Raw genomic sequence first — 20,284 nt, 5'->3', positions numbered from 1 at the left:
TATCAGGAACTAAAAACAAAAACAAGGAAAGGAAATGAAATGTGACCCTGAATTGGTTCCTGTATGGGGCGGGGAGGGGAGTAGAGTGCGTGTGCAGGAGGGATCTGCTATAAAAGGCATTATTGAGACACTGGTGAATTTTTTTTATTTTGTTTTTGAGACAAGGTCTCACTGTCTCCCAGGCTGGAGTATAATGGTGCAATCACAGCACACTGCAACTTTGAACTCCTGGGTTCAAGGGATCCTCCTGCCTCAACCTCCTGAATAGCTGAGACTATAGGCACATGCCACTGTGCCTGGCTAATTTTTAAATTTTTTGTAGAGAGGGTCTCACTTGTTGCCCAGGCTGTTGCCTTGAACTCCTGGGCTCAAGCAGTCCTCTCACCTCAGCTTCCCAAAGTGCTGGGATTACAGGTGTGAGCCACATCCAGCTGCAAAATTTTAATAAGGTTTACATATAATGGCATCATATCAGTGTTAAATTTGAATTCTATAATTATACTGTGAAAAATTAAAGGAGTATCTCTGTTCTTAGGAAATATACATTGAAGTATTTAGTGTGAAGATGTAAAATATTTAGAGATAAAATCAAAAAGGTAGTATTCAAGGAAAATGGCATAGTTCAATGCAAACAGAAATATAATGCTAATAAAAATATGGAAAGCCAGGCACAATGGTTCACACCTATAATCCCAGAGACTCTGGAGACTAAGCCAGGAGGGCCGCTTGAGCCCAGGAGTTCAAGACTGGAGTGAGCCATGATCATAAAACTGCACTCCAGCCTGGGTCACGGAGTGAGATCTCATATGTATTTATATGCACATACACGTATAGGTGTATGTACGTATATGTATTCATATTGGTATATGCATGTATACATAATAAAATTTTTAAAAATTACAATATGGAAACCCATATATTATTCAAAGTAGAAGCCAAACAGGTAACAGAGAATCTGAAAAGGAAACAATCCCAAGCAACCATCATGAGAATCATCAAGAGAAACACCTTGCTGAGAGCCCAGTGCACATTGCAGGAGGAATGAACCCCAGCTTCAGAGCCAGGTGCAAGAGAAGCCTTCTTTAGCACTGTCATTTTCTCCTTCTCTCTCAGTCTCCTCTGCCTTTCCCCAGATATCTCCTTCCTTCTCCTCACCTCTTTCTGCAATCTACTTGTGCTCACTAAATTTACCTGTATTCAATACAGTTCTAGGTTCCCTATAATTTTTTTTAAGAAGTTATTTCGCAATTTAACTTAATCTATTTAAACTTACTTTGCAAATTAAGTTTTTGTCTGTATAGCGTCTTTATCAATGACTCATACGTGCCTGAATTTAGCCATTTACTAACATTTTTCATAACATACAAGGCAACTAAAGACTTATAGCCTTCTCAGAAAGCACATACCTGTTTATTGCCATAAGTCCCAAAATCTCTATTTCTAGCCTCCTCGCTTGATAAGCTAATACATCTTTATACCCATAATTTTCCTTCATCTTTTTATATACATTAAAAACTTGTGTTTTACTTACTTCCAGATTAGAATACTCATTGTGACAGGTATGATACTTCAAATGCCACATTATGGTAAACTTCACAGGCGGAGAACAATGGAATGACTTAACTGTTTAGAAAAAGAAAGTCTCGTTTTACATGAATAATACGTACACTCTAGCATAAACTTAAGGTTTTGAGAATGCAATTAAAAATAGGCTACTTTAATGTAACAGTGAGTAAAACATTACCTAATTTCTCCAAAAAGTCATGGTAAAGTGAGACAGATGAATGCATTAAATTGTTATAATTAACCAAAAGCTGCTGTAATACTGTTCATTTCATCTATAAGTCTAATAATAAATAAACTCAGTGGCCTGATATGCTAAGTTACTGCTTATTTCACTCTCAAACATTTTTCTTGCTCATATTCATTCAAATATACTGAATGAGCCCCATCCTGTGTGCCAGGAAGAGCTACGAAGGTAAACAAAAACAATGCCTGTCGATGACTTAAGAGGTACTGGAGGAGAGAGTTTTAACAACTAAACAGGCACTTTTAATAGTCCAAGGGGCTGAAAACAGTCAAGGGAGCTCTGGGCAGGTCACCTATCATAGCCCAGGAGAGCCTGAAGAATGGGTTCTGGGTAAGCTTGCTGGAGGAGGAGACCTGTAATCTGAAAGAAAAGCAGGAGTCGGCCAGGTGAAGAGAAGGGTGGACTATACACGTAAATGCCCAGGGTGAGTGAAAGCACAGCATGACTGTGACCCCCTCAAAATAGTTTGCTATGCTTAGAACTCAGACTGGGGAAAGGAGAAAGAGTTGATGCTGGGGAAGAGCGCTGGGGAAAATTCATGAGGTCTTACACCCTGCTAAGGAGTTCGGCCTTTCTTCCGAATGATCCAGGTAAGAGGGTGACGTGATTAGTCAGACTGAAAAGCATTAAGTCTGGGGTTAAGGAGAGCTCTGTTGGGAGCATCCTCACAACATGGCAGCTGGCTTACCCCAAAGTGAGTGATTAGAGAGAGAGCAAAGAAGCAGCCACAGTGTCTTTTATATCTTAGCCTCAGAAGGATGTGCCATTATTTCCACCATGCTCTATCAGTCACTCAGACCAACTCTGATAAAATGTGTTAGAGGACTACTGTGGGTAATGCCCCCCATGGGCACTAAGGAAGGAGAACTGTCCAGACCCCAGGCACAATTAGTGCCTGAAGAATATCTTAGTTTACAATGTTATTACTCAGCTATTTCCTTTTTATAATCCTTTATATATAATCATATATTAGGTTATAGAATTAGCGCCTGAGGTAGAACTTACTGCTTACATTTATCTACCTTATATAATCATACTTAATACTTATATCTAACATACTTACTTCTATATAATCTTTCTATATAATCATATAGGTATTGCAGTTGGAGCTGTACTGACCCATTTAGTGCTGATTTGTATAATCCTTCCATATAACCATATAGTCGTTTGTAGTAGGAGGAATGCCTAGAACAGTCACAGAACAGAAGCAGTATATGGGAAAACATCCAGACCAGGACAAGAACCAAAGACCCAAGCGGTGGCATCCCTGCCTGAAAGGGCATACGTTGTATGGCAGGCTTGGAGCAAGAGCCTCTTCTCTTGCTAAAGGAGTTGTAGCACCTTGCATCCAGTTCCTGTGGTAAGTAGGCCTCAGGCCTGAGATCCTGGAAATAACCGAGGGAGAAAAACCCCTCTGGTGTGACCAGTCACAGTGGCCGTACACCCTGTCAGTCTTTTCTTGCTTCTGCACTAGCTCAAATCATCCTCCCATAAATGTCTTACGAGAAGAGCAGTCTGTCAGCTTCCACTGCACTGGCTTATAGTATCCTTCTATTAGAAATCCTTTGAAGTCTCCAGCCCCCAGATAAGAAGTGTTGTGCACGACACCTGTTGCACACAGCCCATCTCCTTGCCTTGGTGACCTAATGGAGGTGGACCCCTTTTCTGTACATGACCCTCTACTACTGTGCACGACACGGCCCCCTACAGCGCATGGCCCACCTCTCTGTCCAGGTGACATAATGGGGTGGCCCCCTCGATTGTGACTCATGTGATTATGTATGCCCTATCACTAAGCCTATAGATGATGACCTCACTTATAATCCTGCACCCTGCTTGTACCTAATAAACAGATGTTTCTGGGCATTTGGGGCCCCTGCTGACCTCTGTTCATAGGTTGCATGGCCCCCAGAGTCCAGATGCTCTTCACCAGTTCTTCAGTGTCCTGTCCCTTTACTTCTCAGATCCTGCACTTCAGCACAGCATAAGGGACACCCCAGAACCCTGTGGGACCCTACAGCCCTACACACCACACAAGATCATGAATAACAGGAAGCACGGATCATTGGGAGTCATCTTAAAGGCTAATAGCCACAAAGAGGGAAACTGAACTGAGGCCAGAGATTCAAGTTCAAACTGCGGCTGGTAGATTTTCTGGGGTTCAGTACCCAAGAGATGGAAGCTACATAAAGAAAGAGAAAGAGAAGTCTGCACAGTGATCTCCTGAAGTTTCTGGCTGAAGGGCAGCCTGCTCATGCATGGGAACAAGCCCAACAATTCTCAGAGCTCACGCAGAGCTGGGAACTGTTTGAGTTTCCACTAGCCAGAGTAGAGAGGCCTGAGTAAATATAACAGGTATTTAGAAGACAAGTAGAAACATCACACCACAGAAGTACTGCTAAGTTTGCCCTAGAGAAAAGGCTACTGCAAACCATCCTAAAAGAACTTAACAAGAAAACTGGAAAGCATCAAATTGACCCACAAGGAACTTAAATGTCTGCTAGAACAAAGCTGTTAAAAGACTACGACATCCTCCAGCACTCAAGAACGTAAAATTCATAATATGCACTGACCAAACAAACAAAAAGTCTGCTTGGATTTTGACCAGGATTAAAATGAATTTATAGATCTGGGACAGTATGATGTTAGCTATAGATTTTTCATAGATGTCCTTTATCAGGTTGAGGAAGTTTCCTTCTATTTCTAGCTTTCTGAGAATTTCTATCATGAATGGGTGCTAAATTTTTTTCAAATGCTCTTTTTGTATATTTTGAGATGATCATATGGTACATTTCTTATATTCTGTTAATATGGTGAATTACATTGAGAGGTTTTTTTTTTTTTTTTTTTTTTTGTACAGGCTCCACATGACTGCATCTTGAATGAGACAGCAGAAAAGAGGTTGCCTAAAGAAAAGCCAGATATCTGATCTGCCAAACAGCATGGACATATATATATCCAAAGGATCAGTCCTCAGCTTTACAAGCACTAAAATCTGGCTCTGTGAAAACACAGATTCTTTCCCAATGGTAGATGTGTAAATTAGAATGCTCAATTACTCACTTTCATGACTACTGACGTAGATGTGTAAATGAGAATGCTCAATTACTCACTTAAAATGAACAGAAACTGTAAACTGGACTAGTAATGATCAACTCTTTCCCTTCAGCATGCCTCCCTGGAGGCATGCCCAATATAGATGAGAAGGTGGTTTGGTGAGCGTGACACTAGAACAAGGAGGCTCAGGTGGATGCTATATCCATACCTGCCAGACCCATGTCATAGCTGTGGTCACGGTTCAAGAAAACCTCTCTCCCAACAAAGCTGCTGGACATGACAAGCATTTGCCTGACTAAACCCTAGTTTTATTATGTGTTTGCTCTTAACTCTCTCATGCTGTTCTATTCTTTCTTTAGGTAGGTTAAAAACAATGTCTTGATTGTAGTCTACTCATAGGTAGATCTTGGGCATTTGTAATGACTTTTAAAAATCAAATGCTGTGTTTCAGTGGCTGACTTTACTTTCTTTCCCCATATAACTGTTTGTCAGCACCAGACTGAGGTTCTTTTCAATCCTCTTTGTCTAGACTTTGAGACATGAATTCATTAAATAAACAGATGCCAAATTTTTTTTCTCACCCACCTTGGACTTCACTTTCCTCTTACCAAGCTCTTATCACCACTGATGATCTATATTACAGAGCTGCTCAAAGCCACCTCTGCTTTCTAGCTGCTGGCTAGCCTGACTGCATAAAAGGCAGAATTGCCCCCAACAAATGAGCAGAGCATGATCTGTTGTGTGAAACAGGAAAGAGGCATGGCTTTGGATCCTGTGGAAGTCAGTTTGCTCTACCCAGCAAAAAACTGCTCTTTATCCGGAGACTTTAACTCTGGCAACCAATTTTCCTGGTTAGGTTACCGGAAACAAGAAGAGGGATTAGGCCACAGTGAATATGATCCAATATAAACCCAGTGAAACTCTTGAAAAACCTTGGTAGTTCTTGTACATCAGTATTTACACAGAAAAGACAGTCTCTATCTAATGAATATTTTAATTTTTATAAACTTTAAAACTCTAATTAAAATGTTGGCATCCAGCAATTTTTACTTCTTACAGTAATAAGAAGGACATGTACATTTTGAAAATTTTCAAGGTCATAAAGGGTTTATCACAATCATGACATTCATATACTCATAAAGCAATTTATCTAGTTTTTAAAAACTGAGACTCAAAGTCAAATTTCACAAAAACCAAATACTTTTTTGCTTGTCTATTAGACATTAATTATAATTTTTATAAAATGATTCATATTATATTTTCTGAAAGAGGTTCAGAAAAATCCATTCTTGTGGGCCGGGTGCAGTGGCTCATGCCTGTAATCCCAACACTTTGGGAGGCCGAGGTGGGTGGATTACCTGGGGTCAGGAGTTCAATGCCAGCCTGGTCAACATGGTAAAACCCCATCTCTACTAAAAATACAGTAATTAGCCAGGCATGGTGGTAGGCACCTATAATCCCAGTTACTCAGGAGGCTGAGATGGGAGAATCACTTGAACTCAGAAGTCGGAGGTTACAGTAAGCCAAGACTGTGCCATTGCACTCCAACCTGGGTGACAGAGACTCCATCTCTAAAAAAAAAAAAAAGAAAAATCCATTCTTGTAAATAACCAAGTCCCGACTGAAACAAAACCTTAAAATGTCAGAACCACTTAAAAACAAAACATTTGCTTAGTTAATTATATGTTATATTCGTTTACATTAATGCATTTGTTTATATATATTAGTATTTTATTATCTTATTATACTTACCAGAAAACTTGATATCTGTAGAGCTAAACATAGTTTTCCTAAATATCAAAGGTCCTGATTTCTAAAATGAAAAACAAACATACGAAGATTTTGTTAAAAAAGTTTCTTTCGTAACTGTTTTAAGAGTAGTTGTACCCCACAACACATAGAGTTCTAATCCTTGCACTCCTCTCTCTGATCAGAGTATTTTTTTAAATGTAAATCTGATCAAATCACTTGCTTGCTTAAAACCTTGTCATGGATGGGCGCAGTGGCTCACACCTATAATCCCAGCACTCTGGGAGGCCAAGGCAGGCAGATCATGAGGTCAGGAGATCAAGACCATCCTGGCCAACATGGTGAAACCCCATCTCTACTAAAAATACAAACAATTAACCAGGCATGGTGGCGTGCGCCTGTAGTTCCAGCTACTTGAAAGGCTGAGGAAAAAGAATTGCTTGAACCTGGGAGGCAGAGGCTGCAGTGAGCCCTGATTGCACCACTGCACTCCAGCCTGGGCGACAGAGTGAGACTGTCTCAAAAACAAAACAACAAAACAAAACAAAAAACCTTGTCATGATTCTACTTCCTGCAGTTACCGGGAGGGTCAGGAGGGCTCCTGCCTCTAGCAGACTCAGCCAGGGCCAATGACATATAAGAAGTAAAAGATGCTCCCATTTCAGGATTACTGCTATTCAGACATGACATGAACTATCTGCATTTGCATGCTGCTTTCTTGGTGTCAATTTGAACATACGTTTGATAAAGAACTTCCGCCTCTCCCAGATCCCAGTTGTTATTATGGTTTACCAATGCAATTACAACAGACCAAAATTCTTTTTGTAGCCTATAGAACCCTGAATAACCAAGGCCTGCCCACCTCTCCAGCAACTTTCCAGTTCCCGAAAAGTATGATATTCTTTCCTGCCCTAAGGATTAGTGGTCACCCTGAAAATTTTTACTTAAAAATTCTTCCTTTCACTCTTTGTTCATCTAGTTGGCTTCTTACCCTTCAAAGCCCAGCTCAAAAGTCCGTTCTGCAGGAATTCTTCCACTGTGGCTCATATCAGGCCAGGCCCTCCCTTATATAATCTCTAGCACCCTTTTTTCTTTATAACCTTTCCACAGTTAAAAGCAAATAATTGATTAGTTATTTACTGTCTTCTCTCCTCAAGAATAAAAGTCCTAGGCCGGGCGCGGTGGCTCAAGCCTGTAATCCCAGCACTTTGGGAGGCCGAGGCGGGTGGATCACGAGGTCAAGAGATTGAGACCATCCTGGTCAACATGGTGAAACCCCGCCTCTACTAAAAACACACACAAAAAATTAGCTGGGCATAGTGGCACATGCCTGTAATCCCAACTACTCAGGAGGCTGAGGCAGGAGAATTGTCTGAACCCAGGAGGCGGAGGTTGCGGTGAGCGAAACTCCATCTCAAAAAAAAAAAAAAAAAAAAAAAAAAAGTCCTGCAGTTAGAAATTATGTTAAATGTATAAGTGATTAGAACTTAAAAAAAAAAAAAAAAAAAAAAGGGCCAGGTACAGTGGCTTACGCTTGTGATCCCAGCACTTTGGGAGGCTGAGGTGGGCAGATCACAAGGTCAGGAGTTCAACACCAGCCTGGCCAACACAGTGAAACCCTGTGTCTACTAAAAATACAAAAATTAGCTGGGCATAGCGTCAGATGCCTGTAATTCCACCTATTCGGGAGGCTGAGGCAGGAGAATGGCTTGAAGCCGGAAGGTGGAGGTTGCAGTGAGCCGAGATCGTGCCACTGCACTCCAGCCTGGGCAACAGAGCTAGACTCCATCTCAAGAGAAAGAAAAGAAAAGAAAAGAAAAGAAAAGAAAAGAAAAGAAAGAAGAAAGAAAGAAAGAAAGAAATCAATCAATCAATCAATCAATCAATCTAAAAAAAAACCACTGATAGGACAAGTGGTCCTACCCTCTTCCCCCTCCCCAACACAGCTTCAACAATAGTAACAATAAAATTCCCAACTTGGATCCCTCCTTTGAGCTCCAGATCCACATACCCAACTGCCTAAAGGACATGTCCACTGGGGGTTGTCCAACAGACACACCTGTTTGGATTTTTGTATGTTTTTTTTTTCAGACAGTCTCACTCTGTCACCTAGGCTGGAGTACAGTGGTGTGATCTTGGCTTACAACATCCTCTGCTGCCCGGGCTCAAGTGATTCTCTTGCCTCAGCCTCCCAAGTAGCTGGGATTACAGGCGCCTGCCACAGTGCCTGGCTAAATTTTGTATTTTTAGTAGAGACAGGGTTTCGCCATCTTGGTCAGGCTGGTCTCGAACTACTGACCTTGTGATCCACCCACCTCGGCCTCCCAAAGGACACATCTGTCTTAAACCAGACACAGTTCTCTCTGCTCACCAACTTTTCCTACACTGTCCACCTTGGTTGGAGGTGGTACCATCTACAGTCACCCAAGCCATGGCTCCTTCCAGTTTCCCACTTCCACAGCCCAATCCCCAGGCATGCCTACTTCATCTCACAAACATTCATCAAATTTAGCTCTTCCTCTCCATCCCTGTCAACATTGCCCTAATTTAGGCCCTTTGCATTTCCTGCCTAATTTCTGCAATAGCTTAACTGGTACCTCTACTTCCAGATCTGATCCTGTAATTCATCTTTAGATGAATTATACAAATGAGAGAAAGCCCCACTCTCCTTTTCTGTTTCTGACAACTTGAAATGAGGAAAACAGTAAGTCCACTCTTGGGAGAGAAGGGCTTTTAGACTTCTAGTGACCCAGGGTCACATAAGAGTAAAATCAGGCCGGGCGCGGTGGCTCAAGCCTGTAATCCCAGCACTTTGGGAGGCCGAGGCGGGTGGATCACGAGGTCAAGAGATCGAGACCATCCTGGTCAACATGGTGAAACCCCGTCTCTACGAAAAATACAAAAAAATTAGCTGGGCATGGTGGCGTGTGCCTGTAATCCCAGCTACTCAGGAGGCTGAGGCAGGAGAATTGCCTGAACCCAGGAGGTGGAGGTTGCGGTGAGCCGAGATCGTGCCATTGCACTCCAGCCTGGGTAACAAGAGTGAAACTCTGTCTCAAAAAAAAAAAAAAAAAAAAAAAGAGTAAAATCAGACTAAAGGTCGCACAGCACTCAAGGAGCAAACTTCTCTTTCTCATGCAGGAAGAAGTACACTTGGCAAAGATTTTTACAGATATGTTCAAGTAATCTAACAATATGCATGCAGCTGATTCACTTCCAATATAGCCACACTGACTATTCACTATAGTAGCAGCAGGAAACCATGAGAGTAGTTCACCGAGTTTTGCTTTTTCCCCGTTCAGAGAAATTAAACAACGGAAATGTGCAGACTATATAGCTGGAGCACAAAATAAGTCACCAACCTGGAAGGCTCCTGGAGGAAAAGGCTGCACTAAGTCTTAAAGATCCAGAAAGATACTCAGCGTGTTCCTACGAGTAGCTTTTGTGTTGTGGGAAGCATTTGTAGTCTTTGGAACTACTTTCTTTTTCTGGTTAAGGGAACCCAAATATAAGTCTCATCCTTAGAACTCGGACATTATTTCATATGTCCGTGGAAAATACCCATCCCAAACATTGCGGGATGAGTCAGCTGACCCTAGAGAAGCAGGAGATAATGCCTCTTCCAGACTTCCTGTCTCTCTTTCGAAAGACTTTTCCATAATTCTGCTCCTGCATCCCTCCCACATCATCTCCTCTAATTACTGGATGCCAAGTTTTCTAACAGCCTGCCTTGGAAAGAAGAGTTTCCACCTACTCATGCCTCCAGGTTCACCTTTCAGGCACTTCCCTAATCACAAGTCCTGCCCCACCTACACACACACACACACACACACACACACACACACACACACGCCCACCCACACTCACAAACTCCCGAAACTGTGATAGGAGCTGTAGAGAAATTCAGGAACTCAGGAAGAGAGAAATAGAGGTAGGGTGACTACTGCACGTTTCCCCCTCATTTAAATTTTCTTATTTTTTTAAAGAAGGATGCGGCAGACGCGCTTTCCAAGTTTATGCTGAAACTGAAGCGCGGAAGTCCTCCCTGCGGCCTCAGGGATGTGGCCCACTGTGGCTGCATCCGGACAGGACGAGTCGAATCCCAGAGATGCTGCTAGATGTGCCAAGAGATTCTGGGCTTAGGTCTGAATAAACAAGGCCCTGATCCAGCCAAAACATGTCAGAGCAGAATGAGGGCCGTGGCGTTGGGAATGGTGACCCTCAGAAGCAGTCCGAGCTCGGGGACGGGAGAGCCGTCCCATGCGCAATTCTGACTGCTCTTTCCCGCAGCCTAGGTCGGGCGGGAGGAGGGGCTGCTCTCCGCTCCCCGCTCGTAACAGACGAAAGGCTCGGGGATGGCATTAGGGGACCCGGAGCAGGCCCGGCAGAGCCCAGGTGAACAAGCCCGGGGTCAAGGGAAGCCCCGTGAGGGCCCGAGACGTGCCACGCCTCGGTCCCGACACTCCACTTACGTCGTTGACTGTCTCTAACCAGACCCCGAGCTCGGGAACGGCGCGCACAGCCGCCGGGGCCCAGCACAGGAGGCAGAGGGCGACGCGCAGTAGCGAGGCCCCGGCGGGAAGGCAGCGGCGGCGGCACGGCAGGAGCCCGGCCCCGGCGCCGGCGCTGCCGGAGGCGGCCATCTTGACCCAGAAGCCGCACCTGGTGCTCTGAGAAGCCTGCCACGCCCCTGGCCCGCACCCGGTGCAGCTCCGCCCCAGGCAGGCGGGTCCGGATCTGGGACGCCGGGCTCGGACTCAGGTGTGGAGGAGGGACTGGGGCTTGGGCTTGGCCTTGGGTCTGGGCCTGGGCAGAGAGGCGCGGTGCAGGCCTGGGAAGCGGGGCCAGGGCCGGGAGGCAGGGCTCAGGGCTCAGGGCGGGGCCAAGCGTGCAGCTCCAGGATGCGTGGAAGGTACAGATGGGAACCAGGATGTGGAGTTGGGACCGAGACGTGGAGGCGGGGCTAAGGGACTGGCTTGGGTGTGGAGATAGAGGCGGAGCCGGAGTGTGGAGGTGGGGCCGAGTAGGGAGGTGCCGCCCCAGTGTGGAGACCGGGCGGAACTCAGGAGTGTGAAGGCGGGGCAGGGCCGGGGACGGATGCGGGGCTCCGGACCAGGCGGAGTGAGGAGACAGGGCGGGGATGTAGGCGGGTCTTGGGAGTGTGAAGGCGGGGCTCGGGAGCGTGAAGGCGGGAGGCGGGGCTTGTGGAAAGCGGGGCGGGGAGGGAGGCGGGGCTCGGGAGAAGGCTGGGTGTGGAGACAGGGCGGGGTTGGAGGCGGGCTCGGGAATGTGGAGGCGGGGCGGAATGGGAGGAAGAGCGGAGTGAGAGGCGGGGTCGAAACCAGGCGGAGTGTGGGGGGACAGGGCGGGGTTGGAGGCGGGGCTAGGATGTGGAGGCGGGGCGGGAGGCCGGGTCGGAACCAGGTGGAGTGGGGAGACATAGCGGGGGCTGTAGGCGGAGCTCGGTGGTGTGGGGGCGGGGCGGGAGGCGAGGCGGGGCTTGGGACCAGCCCGGAGTGCGGAGACAGGGCGCAGCAGAAAGAAGCTGGGGGCCAGGCCAAGCGTGAAGGCGGAGCTGTGTGGGGGCGTGGCTTGGGACAGGGCCGGAGTATGGAGGCAAGACCGGACGGGGAGGCGGAGCCCGAGAGTAAAGGCGGGGCTGGTCAGGGAGTTGGGGTCCGAGCGGAGATGCGGGGTTGAGGACCAGGCGGTAGTGTGGGGACGGGGCGGGTCGGGGAGAAGCGCTTGGGGTTAGGCCGTAGTGAGAAGGCGAGGCTGGGAGAGGAAGCAGGGCTTGAGGCAAGCCCTAGTATGGAGACGGGACTGGGCGGAGAGAGTCCTAAATGTGGAGGCGTGGCCTGAGTGGGGAGGCGGGGCCTGTCAGGGCCATTCTTTAAATTCGGGGAGGCTCGGAGCTGTGGCTCATGTCTGTAATTCTAGCACTTTGGGAGGCCGAGGTTGGTGGATCACGAGGTCAGGAGTTCGAGACTAACCTGGCCAAGATGGTGAAACCCCCGTCTCTACTAAAAATACAAAAAATTAGCCAGTCGTAGTGGCGGACGACTGTAATCTCAACTACCTGGGAGGCTGAGGCAGGAGAATCGATTAAACCAGGGAGGCGGAAGTTGCAGTGAGCCGAGATCGCGCCACTGCACTCCAGGTTGAGTGATAGAGCAAGACTCTGTCTCTAAATAAATAAATAAATAAATATAAATTCAGGGAATGTGCCAGCAAAGTGCTTTGAGGCCAAGGCCAACTGAACACAAGGCATTGTGTGGTGAAGTTTAATGTTGATAAGCAGTTAATACTTTTCAGAACAAATAGTTACCTGACTGCTTAAAGCTCAGAGGCGTCAGGGCTTGGATCTGTCTTATTGTGTACCTTGCCTTGCATTTTCGACTGTAAGTTGAATACTTATTGTGCTGTCAAAGAGAATTAATTAATTCATTATCAAATATATATAATGTCCAGCAGGGGAATAGAATCTTGTGCTAGTATTGTTATTAACATAGAATACGATCTATCTAAAGTCAAAAGGCCTTGGCTGCTTTACCAGTCATCAGTAATTATTGAGGACCTACTGTGTACTAGAGATCGCATATACATCTTCCCAGCAAGCAATATAGTCTATTCTGTTTAGGTCGGAATAACCTTGTGACAGGACCACAGGGGAACATTCTCCAGAGATTTACGAATTAAGTCAGGGACAGAAGGAGAGAACAATAGATGAGATTTGAGTTCTACAAGAAGAGTTACCGGCAAGTTACCTGTGGGAGTGAGGGGTAAGTCTGAAGTTGTTTTAGTTACGAGAGAACTGGAGGAATGGAAAGATCTTCTAGATGACTGGATGTTGGTGTGAGATGGGAAGTGGCAAAGCTGGGAATATTTAAACAATAACAGAGCATATAGGCATTCCTAAATTAAGTTAGGCAGATGACACCTTTAGTGTAAGAACACTGGAGAGGCAATGATGTTTTTTAAGTAAGGATGGGGTGATCAGAAAGATCATGTTGGTTGTCAAATTGGGAAACAGGAACCTAGGAGAGCCAGGGTGACACTATTTTTTTTTTTTCAAGATGGGGTTTCACCATCTTGGCCAGGCTGGTCTTGAACTCCTGACCTCGTGATCCACCCATCTCGGCCTCCCAAAGAGCTGGGATTACAGGCATGAGCCACTGCGCCCAGCTGACACTGTTTTAAAAAATCAACTCCATCTTAAAACTAGCAAGGCACATTTCTTGCCAGTCACCACCCATGGTCATAAGACATTTATAGCAGTTGGGCACACCTGTAATCCCAGCACTTCGGGAGGTCAAGGCAGGCAGATAGTTTGAGCTCAGTTCATCACCAGCCTGGGCAACATGGTGAAACCCTGTCTCTACACAAAATACAAAAACTAGCCAGGTGTGGTGTCATGCCTGTGTTCCTGGCTACTCAAAGAAGGTGAGGTGGGAGGATCACTTGAGCCTGGGAGATGGAATTTGCAGTGAGCCCTGCACTCCAGCCACCAGACAGAGCCAGAGCCTGTCACACACACACACACACACACACACACACACACACACACACGCAGAGAGAGAGAGAGAGAGAGAGAGAGAGAGAGAGAGAGAGGGAGAGAGAGAAATGATATGATTCACTGAAAAGAAACAGCATTGCTTCTGTGATATTCCTGCGAAAAATGCATGCCCAAAATGAAAAAATGTGGAAAAGATTCACATACCTAAATCTAATCACAAGGAAACATTAGACAAACCAAATTGAGAGACATTCTACAAAGTAACTAGCTGGTATACTTTAAAAAAAAAAATGTCAGGGTTGTGAAACAGTTGAGGAACAGTTACAGGTTAAAGGAGACCCAAGGATCATGATAACTAAATGTGATATATGAGCCTAACAATTTGGAGCCTGTACCAGAAAAATTGTTTTCTGCTATAAAAATTCTTTAGACAGGCCGGGCGCGGTGGCTCAAGCTTGTAATCCCAGCACTTTGGGAGGCCGAGGCGGGTGGATCACGAGGTCGAGAGATCGAGACCATCCTGGTCAACATGGTGAAACCCCGTCTCTACTAAAAATACAAAAAATTAGCTGGGCATGGTGGCACGTGCCTGTAATCCCAGCTACTCAGGAGGCTGAGGCAGGAGAATTGCCTGAACCCGGGAGGCGGAGGTTGCGGTGAGCCGAGATCACGCCATTGCGCTCCAGCCTGGGTAACAAGAGCGAAACTCCGTCTCAAAAAAAAAAAAAAAAAAATTCTTTAGACAATTAGTGAAATTTTAACAAGGACTGAAAATAAGAAAATGGTATTGTACCAATGTGAATTTTCTGAATGTGAAAACAGTACCGTTATCACACTAAGAGAATGTCCTTTTTCTAGAGGAAAGCACACCGAAGTATTTAAAGGTAAATGGGCAGCACATCTGAACTTATTCTTCAATGGTTACAAGAAACTCTTTTTATATTATATATATAAGCTTTATATATATGTATATATGTAACATGTATACCATCTCTATCTATCTGTTCACCTATCTATCAAGATAATCTAATAAAGCCAATTTGAATGAAGAGTATACTGGAGTTCTTTGTATTCTTCTTGTAACTTTTGAGCCTGAAAGCATTTCAGAAGAAAAACTTCCAAAACTAGAAAGAAGTGGGTAATCACTCTGTGGTTCTCCCTGTATATATGTTAATAAAATTTATATGCCTTTCTAGGAAGAAGAAAGGAGGAGTAGGAGAAGGAAGGAAGAAGGAAAGGAGTACCTCGCACCTCTCAAATCCCATGCCAGGATCTAACTTGGTGTTCTACACAGCAGATGGAAAATTTATGATTACTTGCTAAAAATAGATTGATAATAGACTGATTGCCAGAATGCTTTACTCATTCTCTTTTGAGTCTTACAGGATTTAGAAAAAAAAATAAAAATAAACAGCTACTGTATAATTTTTTATTTATAAAATTAAATCTTGGGGCAAAGAAAAATTGTCCAAAGAATAAATAAGGAAAGATTTGTCAATAGTTGACTGTAAGGTAGAACTGAAAGATCCCTATCGATAGACCAACCCTTCCTCTAGCAGATTTTATTGCAGCTGATATAAAACTGAGTCATAGTTCAGAGGTTACTGTGCAGGGAAATAAAAAGGCATTTGAGAACATGAAGTATCATGAGATCCTGAATTCAACGCTATTAATGAGAGACTTTGGGGTATGGTTAACAACAAAAATGAATAGATGCTATTTTTTTTTTTCAAGTCAGAGCGTCACTCTGTTGCCCAGGCTGTAGTGCAATGGTGTGGTCTTGGCTTACTGCAACCTCTGCCTCCCAGGTTCAAGCAGTTCTGCCTCAGCCTCCCAAGTAACTGGGATTACAGGTGCCTGCCACCACATCTGGCTAATTTTTGTATTTTTAGTAGAGATGGGATTTCACCATGTTGGCCAGGCTGGTCTCGAACTCCTGACCTTGTGATTCACCTGCCTCGGCCTCCCAAAGTGCTGGGATTACAGGCGTGAGCCACTGCACCTGGCCTGAATAGATGCTATTTTTGCATAAAAAGCTGTACATTTGATTTATTGCTTTTACTTAAAATATTGGATTATATGAGAAATTTTGAGACATTATCATATAAAGCACCTTTTCCACATACTTCCATTTGCCTTCATTTAACTTTTATTTTCGTAAATCAAAACATTTTAGTTTTCAGTTGAGGCTTATGGATATGTAAACATAAAGGTTGTTTTTTTCTTTTCTGATATTTCTTCTTCACATGAAATTTATATATTACATACATATTAATACTTTTTCTATTTTGTTGAATTTTTGTTGTTTACTAACCCTACAGAACACTTGTTATATATATAACCATTAAAATTCAAGAGCACTAAGAAATGGATAGAATTGTTTCTACAGCAGTAGCCAATTTTCACCAGTAGGTGACACTAGCAGATTGATGATTTTTTTTTTTTTTTTTCTTGAGCTGGAGTTTCGCTCTTCTTGCCCAGGCCAGAGTACAATGGCGTGATCTCAGCTCACGGCAACCTCCCCTTCCCAGGTTCAAGCGATTGTCCTACCTCCCCCTCCCTAGTAACTGGGATTACAGGCATTAGCCACCACGCCCAGCTAATTTTGTATTTTTTAGTGGAGATGCGGGTTTCTCCATGTTGGTCAGACTAGTCTTGATTCGCCTCAGGTGATTCGCCTGCCTCAGCCTCCCAAAGTGCTGGGATTACAGGTGTGAGCCACCTTGCCCAGCAGATTTTTTTCTATTTGATTATAACCAAGTTTCCAAGGAAGATTAGAACTCACAGCATTCAGTTAAGCAAATCAAGCAGTATTTGGTATCTCCTACATCCAAGGAACTGCCTAGATAAGATCTACAAAAAGGAGTCTCTGCCTTCACCAGAGGGGATGTCCATGTAAACAGCACAGTGGGAAAGTCCTTAAGTGTGGATATGAGGAGTGCTTTACGGGAGATGTGGTTACTTTTTTCAAAAGAGGCCTTGTCTTTTAGAGATTTCCTTCATTTGGATTTTCCTGGAAGTAGATCCTGAAATAAGTATTTGAGTGGCAGTAGTTGATTTGGGAGGTAGAGTAAATGCCAGTAGGGGAGTATTATGGGTTGAACTCTACTCTGCCCTCTCCACCTCCAAAATTCCTATGTTAGAGTCCTAACCTCCAGTACCTCAAAATGTGTCTGTATTTAGAGATAAGGCCTTTAAAGAGGTAATATGGTAAAATGACCTCATTAGGGTAGGGCCTAATCCAATGTGACTGGCATCCTTATAAGAAGAGGAGAAGGCCGGGCGCGGTGGCTCAAGCTTGTAATCCCAGCACTTTGGGAGGCCGAGGCGGGTGGATCACGAGGTCGAGAGATCGAGACCATCCTGGTCAACATGGTGAAACCCCGTCTCTACTAAAAATACAAAAAATTAGCTGGGCATGGTGGCACGTGCCTGTAATCCCAGCTACTCAGGAGGCTGAGGCAAGCAGAATTGCCTGAACCCAGGAGGCGGAGGTTGCAGTGAGCCGAGATCGCGCCATTGCACTCCAGCCTGGGTAACAAGAGCGGAAACCCCGTCTCAAAAAAAAAAAAAAAAGAGGAGATTAGGACACAGCAATATGCAGAGGGACGGCCATGTGAAGATATAGGGAGAAAACAGCCCTGTACAAGCCCAGGAGAGAGAAAAACAACCTACTGACACCTTGATCTAGGACTTCTGGCCTCCAGAACTGTGAGAAAATATATTTCTGTTGCCTAAACCAGTTCTGATTTTATAAATAAAACTTGTCTTCTGGGACTTTGTTTTGACAGCACTAGCAAACAAATCCAAGGAAAGAGAAAATGTGACAGAGAAAGGAATGCAGACATAAAGGGGACATTATCAAGTCAGCCACCATTATGTGAGACAAATGCCAGAGAGTTATCTCACACAAGGGTGAGGGAGCTGGGATGTGGAGGGCTATGCTGGGGAGAGTACCAGTCACACTGCGCTTCCGCCCCACTATGCGCAGGGCAGGGTGGCTTTTCTGAAATTTAAGGAAGGCCTTCAAGCAGAGAGATGCAGATCATGACAGCTAGAAATCAGCTCAGGCACACTGAAATGAAACAGCAGGATAGACACAGGTAGAGGACTGGCAGGAACCCTTGCAGAAACTCACCCTGAAATATTTACAAATTAACCTAAATGTTGTTTGGAATTTGCTTCCAAATGCCGTAGGGTGGCTGGGTGAAGTGGCTCATGCCTGTAATCCCAACACTTTGGGAGGCCGAGGCAGACAAATCGCTTGAGGCCAGGAGTTCAAGATCAGCCTGGCCAACATGGGGAAACTCTGTCTGTACTAAAAGTACAAAAATTAGCCAAGTGTGGTGTGGTGACATGCGTTGTAGTCCCAGCTACTCAGGAGACTGAGGCAGGAGAATTGCTTGAACCTGTGAGGCAGAGGTTGCAGTGAGCCAAGATCATGCCACTGCACTCCAGCCTGAGCGACAGAATGAGACTCCATCTCAAAAAAGAAAACAAACAAACAAACAAAAGCAAGAAGGAGAGAAGTGAGTAGGGGCACAGATAAAACAAGCTTGGGCCTGATTTGGTCACGTTTTAAAGCCTAGAGATGAAGACATAGGCAATCACACAACTATTCTGCCCACTTACATAAGTACATTCAAGACTTCTGCTAGATGTAGGGACCAATTTTACCCTCCTGCCTAAAACACTAACACAAAACCAGACCAAATAGATCAAATAGCAGTTCTCAAGACACCAGACATCAGGCAATATAAAAGACAGTTACCCCTGAGTGAAGGAGAAAAAAAAATCAAGACCTTTGATTGCCTCAGCTTACTGGCTTCAGAGACTGGTCAGACCACAGCATGGGGAAGAATAACTCCAGCAGAGCCTGGCAGATTCCCTGAGTTGAGAAGACAAGGCCGGGCATGGTGGCTCATGCCTGTAATCCAAGCACTTTGGAGGCCAAGGCAGGCGGATCACCTGAGGTCGGGAGTGCATGACCAACATGGTGAAACCCTGTCTTTAAAAAAAAAAAGAGAGAAGACAAAGCTGGGAGTTGTGTGAGCAAAGCAGCAAGGGTTTGCAAGACAATATATATGGAGAGGTGAGAGTGGTGCAGAGAGAGTTCCTAAGATCTGCAAAAGGTTCCCCTTAAATCTTCAGCAGAGAAATTATCAGCCACTGTATCTGAAGAAACTGCATGAAGTAGAAGAAGGAGTCAGCAAAAAAATAAGAAGAAATAATATCACAAAGGGCTGAGAAAATGGCCTGTTCTCACCAGCTTGAATAGAGAACTTCCTAATTCACAAAGCATTGGGTAGAATACTCAGAAAGATCTTGCCTCGATAGTACAGAGTAATTAGCTTTAGGCTAAACAGGGCTTGAGTCTCTTTTTAGTTTTTCACCTCCCTGCCAGATGAGTCTCAACAAACAAGTCTTTAAAGCAAAACTCAAATGAACCAGTTTCCAAGTAACTTAATTATGCCCTAGAACAAAGCCCAAGAATATTTATAGGAGAACAAAAGTCTCTAACACGCAACAAGGTAAAATCATAATGTGTGACATCCAGTTGGAGATTACTAGATGTGCAAAGAATCAGGATACTGTGAGACACAAGGAGGAGAAAAGCAAGCAGTTGAAACTGACCAAAACTGACACATACGTTAAAATGATCAAGAAAGTCATTAAAAATTATAACTGTATTCCATATGTTTAAAAATTAAGTAAAAATATGAAAAGTAAAAAAAAGATGAAATCTAAATTTCTTTTCTTTTCTTTTTGAGACAGAGTTTTGTTCTTGTTGCCTAGGCTGGAGTGCAATGGCATGATCTCGGCTCGCTGCAATGTCTGCCTCCTGGTCTCAAGCAATTCTCTTCTCTCTACCTCCTGTGTAGCTGGGATTACAGAAGCCTGTCACTACGCCCGGCTAACTTTTGGCATTTTTAGTAGAGATGGGGTTTCACCATGTTGGCCAGACTGGTCTCGAACTCCAGACCTCAGGTGATCCGCCTGCCTTGGCCTCCCAAAGTGCTGGGATTACAGGCATGAGCCACTGTACCGAGCCTTTTTTTTTTTTTTTTTTTGTGAGACACAGTCTCGCTATGTCACCCAAGCTGGAGTGCAGTGGCACAATCTTGGCTCACTGCAACCTCTACCTCCCAAGT

At 44.6% G+C, this 20,284-nt stretch overlaps 1 protein-coding gene across 2 annotated transcripts in view; it reads right to left on the bottom strand.

The window, feature by feature from the left end:
* The window catches only part of TMEM87B (transmembrane protein 87B), a 72,038-nt gene extending 60,499 nt beyond the window's left edge, over positions 1–11,539 (bottom strand). For both annotated transcript variants that reach the window (XM_074397039.1, XM_039463445.2), the window contains exons 1-3: positions 11,089–11,539; positions 6,620–6,680; positions 1,532–1,623 (exon numbers count right to left, since the gene is read on the bottom strand). In XM_074397039.1, coding sequence (XP_074253140.1) covers positions 1,532–1,623; positions 6,620–6,680; positions 11,089–11,259 — 324 coding nt within the window. In that variant the 5' untranslated portion in view covers positions 11,260–11,539. The remainder of the gene's footprint in view (positions 1–1,531; positions 1,624–6,619; positions 6,681–11,088) is intronic.
* Positions 11,540–20,284: the final 8,745 nt, after the last annotated feature.

This window comes from Saimiri boliviensis, chromosome 1 (genome assembly GCF_048565385.1).
Source record: "Saimiri boliviensis isolate mSaiBol1 chromosome 1, mSaiBol1.pri, whole genome shotgun sequence".
In the NCBI taxonomy this organism is placed as follows: domain Eukaryota; kingdom Metazoa; phylum Chordata; class Mammalia; order Primates; family Cebidae; genus Saimiri; species Saimiri boliviensis.
Note: the sequence above shows the minus strand (reverse complement) of the source record. Positions and strands in the feature narration are given on the sequence as shown.